The 6000-nt window shown below is 45.6% G+C and overlaps 1 protein-coding gene across 1 annotated transcript in view; it reads right to left on the minus strand.

Moving 5' to 3' along the window:
* Positions 1 to 285: 285 nt before the first annotated feature.
* The window catches only part of LOC306915148 (protoheme IX farnesyltransferase, mitochondrial-like), a 110251-nt gene continuing 104536 nt past the window's right edge, over positions 286 to 6000 (minus strand). The window contains exon 8 of the mRNA XM_079492397.1: positions 286 to 3946. Within this exon, the coding sequence (XP_079348523.1) occupies positions 3513 to 3946 (434 nt within the window). The 3' untranslated portion in view covers positions 286 to 3512. The remainder of the gene's footprint in view (positions 3947 to 6000) is intronic.

Raw genomic sequence — 6000 nt, forward strand, 5'->3', positions numbered from 1 at the left:
TATAAGGTGAAGAAAACATCCGCTAACAAACCTATACACCTCGCTGCTTTGAAACCCCTTCAATAACGTACCGACACGAAGGACCGCCCCAGAAGTATTATTTGGAAGAATCCTCCCCGAATTGTTTCCAACCAGTTTTATCGACTCCAATGCAGCACATACAGTTGGTATAGGCCCTGGGAGATTGCTGATCATTCTGGCTATGTGAAATTAGGAAGAAAAATACAAAAAATATATATATAAAAACAGGGAAGTGAGTCAGAAAAACAAAAAAAAAGACATGGATGTATTGAAGACATTTATTGCCAGAGAACATTTGCCTTTGTGTTCATATAGAGACCACCTATTCTCTTGTGTTAGTTGGTACAGGTGAACCGTGTTGACTTAATACTTTAAGTCTTACAGTATTATATATGAGGCAAAACGGTATAAGGAGAACCATTGATGAAGTTTTGCTGTGCAGCAAAACAATGCCACTGTACTGCATGTGGCCCGTAGAATCTAAAGCTATACAGTCAAGTAGAACGGATTGTGTTTGTCAAAGAAGTCAAGCAACATTAAAAGCGTAAATGTCCCCCCCCAAAAAATGTCCAAGAAACCTTCGAAATATGTCAGAATGTCGCTTTCTACCGCTTTCGAAAAAATAAGCCCGTCTACAAGCTCACGCGACGCCTCGCAACGCGACGCGTCGTGAAGCTTGTAGCTCGCGTTTTTGAAATACAAAAATAGGTTTTAAGTGGTTAAACAGTTAAGATATATCCAAAACTAATTTCAGACTGATCTTATTAAACTAATTTTAAACTCTTTACAACATTGCCTTCATGCAATATAATCTGTTTTGAATTTCCCTCTATCTTTGATATCATTTTTGCATCATTCCAATGCATCTATATGGGGGTTTAACTGTCGATTGTGGCCCTGATAGAATAATATATACGGTAGGATCAATTTACACTGTACAACGTTATTTAAACAAGCATGTACAACATGGCCAAAGGGGGGAGAGAGAGCATGTACAACATGGCCACGGGTGGGGGGAGAGAGAGAGCGAGCACTTATATATAAATAAACATACAGTAAAATATACATACTACATACAGTACACGCACACAAACATTCAAATGATTACCACCTGATGCAGCTCAAGGGTTTAACCCATTTCGGGCGGGAACCCCTTTTGGTGTTAGCATTATGTTATGCTTTAGCTATTGAAAAATAGCAGATCTACAAGCTGTAGGTCTGCTATTTTTTGAAAAATCGAAGAACCACTGACATAGAAACATAGCTTTTTCAGAAAACTGTCAGGATGTAGAAGACATTTTTTTTTTTAATCTGATCTCAGGTCAAAATGGGTTAAGCAGCGCCATGTGTTTGCCGTTTGTTTGACGAAACCATTCCAAACAAGCCGTCCTGTTCCGTTCCTCGCTCAGCCATGGGAAAACACACACTCCCTCGGCGCAGATAAAACAAGTCGTAATCGTCCCCTCCTCATCGCCGCCGCCGCCACCACCACGCACGCCGCTGAGAGAGTGAGCGTCATCCAGAGAGGATCGAGGAGGAACAGGGAGGGCCTGGTGGGGGAACCGTCTCCGGGGTGTGTATACGCCTTTCGCACCAGAGCCATAGAGTAAAGACAGAGTTATACTGGGGGGCAGAAAAGCGAGCGCTCGAGCGCTGTTCATACAGCCTGGACACTAGGGGTGTCAAAAAAATCGATTCAAATTAGAATCGCGATTCCGTTATGAACGATTCAAAATCGATTCATAATTTCCAAAAATCACTACATGGTGTTTGTGATATGAAATGTAAGCTTACCCTAATCACAGTAAACATCATGTCTTCAGTCATTTTCAAGTTACTGTATTCACTTCAGTTCAAGACTGGAGTAGATTGTGATGAAATCCTATGTATTGAATCGAGAATCATTTTGAATAGAAAATCGTTTTGAATCTGGACAATTGCGAAATTTGATTTTGAATCGAATCGTGACCCCAAGAATCGGAATCGAATCGAATCGTGGGACACTCAAAGATTCACAGCCCTACTGGACACAGTTGGGAGTTTTGAAATGCATTGTTTTCAATGAGGGGCGGCGCAAATATAACCAATGTTATAGGCATGTGTGCAACATGACAACTGTTTTAAAGTATTGTACAGTACGTGACAACTAAAGTCGCCGCTGTATTATAGAGGGTATGCGTGTGACATCATCATACCCGGAAGTTATGCGGGAACTACTTTCCGGCCTCGACAGCCCATACATCCAATCAAAAAAGTCCTATCTGATTCCATTAAATGTCTTTAAACAACATTAAATTCACTTTGTCACTCACTTTGCCACTCGATTTGCCACTCACTTTATGCATCCTCTATTACAAAGAAATAAATAAAGGGATTTAAGATCATTAAAGCTGGGCTGGGTTGCCTGATGAGTCCAATGCATTCTGCCAACTTCAAGGGTCCAGGACTTTGTCACTGTTCGCAATGCTCTTCGCCAATAGAGGTCTATGTAGGAGAGCCGCCGTTGGACTGGCACCCGTGAACCGTGAACGGAGTTGTCGTACCTATTGTCGTACTCTATGGCTCTGTTTCGCAGCAGAACATTTTGGAAAGCACGGACGGACGCCCGGCCCCATCGTTTTCACTGGCTCATGCTGTCCTCCCCCCCTTGGCTGGGTGAAAGCAACATGGCGTCAACGCCAGTCTGTTTACGTTATGAAGCTAGTTTAACACATTTTGGGCGGGAACCCCATTTGGTGTTAGCATTATGTTATGCTTTAGCTATTTTTGAAAAATCGATGAACGACTGACATAGAAACATAGCTTTTTCAGAAAACTGTCAGGATGTAGAAGACATTTTTAGAATCTGATCTCAGGTCAGAATGGGTTAACGTTAGCCAGCCTAACTAGGCCACGCCATTGTCCAATGCTACCGTACGTGCGGATTGGATACGGGTGCGAAACGATGAAAAAGAGCACAGATCTGAGCACTCAAAAAAACTAACAGAGGAGCCATTTGTAATTTCGTAGAGATGATTAAAGTACCACGATTATACGCCCCTCTCCTCCATTCTTTTTGGAGCGATTAGATCTCTCCTCTTTTTTCCAAGTATTGATTCCCGTTGATCTAAAAAGCACCAATCTAAGTTTTTAACTCAACCTTCAGCTCTCTCTCTCTCTCACTCTCTCTCTCTCTCTCTCAGGTGCGATAACCTACTCCATCCAACCTAGCCAAATGTGCGTTCACTCGCCTTGTTCGTCGAGACAAGCCATTGGGGCTTGTTCGCCGCGTACACATGCACTCGCCTTAACGGTTCGCTCGGAAACGCCAACTCGCAAGGCTCGACGAGGCCTCGCTTGTTGGCGCACCTGCTGCCGTGTTGTCAAGCGACGCCAAGAGCACAGCGATATGAGGGGGGCGACGACGTGCTTTGCAAAAAGAATATGCTGGTTGCAAACGGCATATATATACACCCATCTCTCTCTCTCTCAGAGACGTGTTTCGGAGCTGGTTAGCTTTGCAGAGGGAGAGGGAGGACCTCTCCTCCCGGTGGCGTCGTGGAGTCCGGTGCCGGCGCGCGCGGCTTGCACGTGAGCGCCAGCAGCAGCAGCATGGGCAGGTGCCACAGGCTGCAGAAGAAGAGCTTGCGCGCGCTGTCGCGGTCGCCCCGCCGGTAGAAGCGCCACGCCAGCAGGGAGATGTAGCCGTTGATGGGCAGCGACACCAGCGGGAAGGTCCAGGTGGTGAGGCCCGTGACGGGGCCCAGCGCCGCCAGCGCCACCAGGCCCAGGCTGTGGCGCAGCGCCACGCGCCGGCACATGGCCGGGTGCGTCACCGACATCATGCGGTAGCCGCCGCGCGAGTAGTCCTCGCGCAGGTTCCAGCTGAGCGCGTTGAAGTGGGGGAACTGCCAGCAGTACAGGAAGCCGCCCAGTAACAGGGCACCTAGCGGAGGGGGGGGGGGGGGGGGGGGGATGCGAGGGAAAGAGGAGAAACAACGTTAGATCAGGGGTAACTTGGGAAACTTTGACGATGGAGAGGGCCACTAATGTAGTTCCACACTCACTCCAGAGGGGCCACAAAAATAGCCGACCTACAAGCTCAGTGCGACGCGTTTTGATCTTGTAGAGCGGCAACAGAGTCACGGGCGGGAATCGAACCAAGGACCTTCTAGCTGTGAGGCGAGAGCACAGTTGTGTGTGTGTGTGTGTGTGTTGGGAGGGGAGGGGAGGGGAGGCGTTTCAATGCAACAACCGGCCGGAAGTTCATGATGTTGTGTAGCAGCTAACAATAGCCACACCACTCTAGAGTCGATCGACAACAACGGGAGACAAGAATAAATCTATCGAGACTAGCGACTGGACCGCGGAGCGCCGTCTAACACAGGATCTTTTTTCAGAAAAAGACGGGATGATTTAGATCGCGATTTATGAATGTTTTAAGATTTTCGTTTTCATCAGAGGAGGGAGTTTTTTGATGACATCTCACTCTTGCACGTCACCGAGGAGAGCCCAGCAGGTGCGCCTGGGCTATACAGCCAGGCGATCCGTTCTCGTATCAATAAACTTCGTCTTTAGGACAATACTTCGAGCGTCGGGCATTACTAATAGAAAGGACAAAGAACTTCGTCCTGGGCGATGGGAGTGTTAACATTATTTTTTAGACTTTATCAGAGTGTGACTTCACCTCAAAGAAGTTTCCCCGGTAAAACAAAAAAACTGTAATCCTGAGCGTGGTCCAACACAGAGCCAAACATGGACATTATTATATGAACGTTCTCACACATTGCAGCTGCACTTTGTGCACTTTGTGCAGACTGGGGGGGAAGCCACGGGAGTCAAGGACCCGTATGAGTGTTCACGGTTTTAATGTCCCTCCCCTGCCACATGTTGTCATAAACTAGCACCTTTGAGCTGATGCTAAGAGAGTGAAAGGCGAGCCTGCAGTCAATCAGCCGCCGTGACAAGTGGAATCACAATGTTTATGGGACCAAATGTCCACATTTGGGTCCCGTCTCTCTCGCTCGCTCTTGGCCATCCAACACGTTTCCTGTGAACTTTAATTGGGCAATAAAACAATGTTTTTTTTGTTTTACTCGGCGTGTGAAATCACACTTCTTGAAGAGCAGGTGTTAAATGGGGGGAAGAAGATGGGAGGGAGATTTCAAGTTGAATCACTTTCTTCACCATGTTTCTGTTACCATGTATTAAAGGTATATTCAGTGATTTCACTTAATTCAAATGTCACTTTTTTCCCTTTTTTTTTTTTGATAATCCTCCCTACTATAGTGTGCGCTGACCATAAGAACTTCCTCCCTGTCCCCAGTGAGCCCCTGGGGTAAAAAAAAAACCCTAGTTTGGGTGGCAAAGCCTTCATCCAATCAGGATGAGAGGAGCCTTCCTCCAATCATAATCAAGTAGTGGCCTTGGTGCACGTGCTGTTGGCCTGTTGCACACACCGGGGGGGGGGGGTTCCAAATCACTGAATGCTCCTTTAATGCAAATATCTCTGCTATCGGGTTAGAAACCACCTAACTCCTAAAAAAAAAGAAAAAAAAAACATTGTTCGGGAAATGAAGAAAACCTTATATATTTGAAAACAAAGCAATACTACCTCTTCAAAGTTATAGTGTTGTGACTTTATATATTGTCAAGGTGGAGTTAGTTGCTTTAGCAGCAGACAGTTTGAGGGTCCAGTGGAGTTAAGAGGTTTTGTCCGAAACACTTTTAACTACTTTTCATTGGTGCAATATTTTCGAAACACACAGATGTAAAGGGTGTTCAATAGCACTGATTTTTGAAAAAAGAAAAAAAGAAACCTCAAAAATTGAGTTAGGAGGTTTCCTCCCGACAGCAACGATATGATATCTGATATCTATTAACTATCTGGCATCCACATTTTGTTTTCAAATTTTATTTATTTATCCTTTTTATGTCACGGCTGATAGTAGTAGACTTTAGTTAGTATGCCACAGTTTGACGTGGCACTGGATTCACAAC

The sequence above is a fragment of the Electrona antarctica genome (assembly GCF_951216825.1).
Source record: "Electrona antarctica genome assembly, chromosome: 22".
NCBI lineage: Eukaryota > Metazoa > Chordata > Actinopteri > Myctophiformes > Myctophidae > Electrona > Electrona antarctica.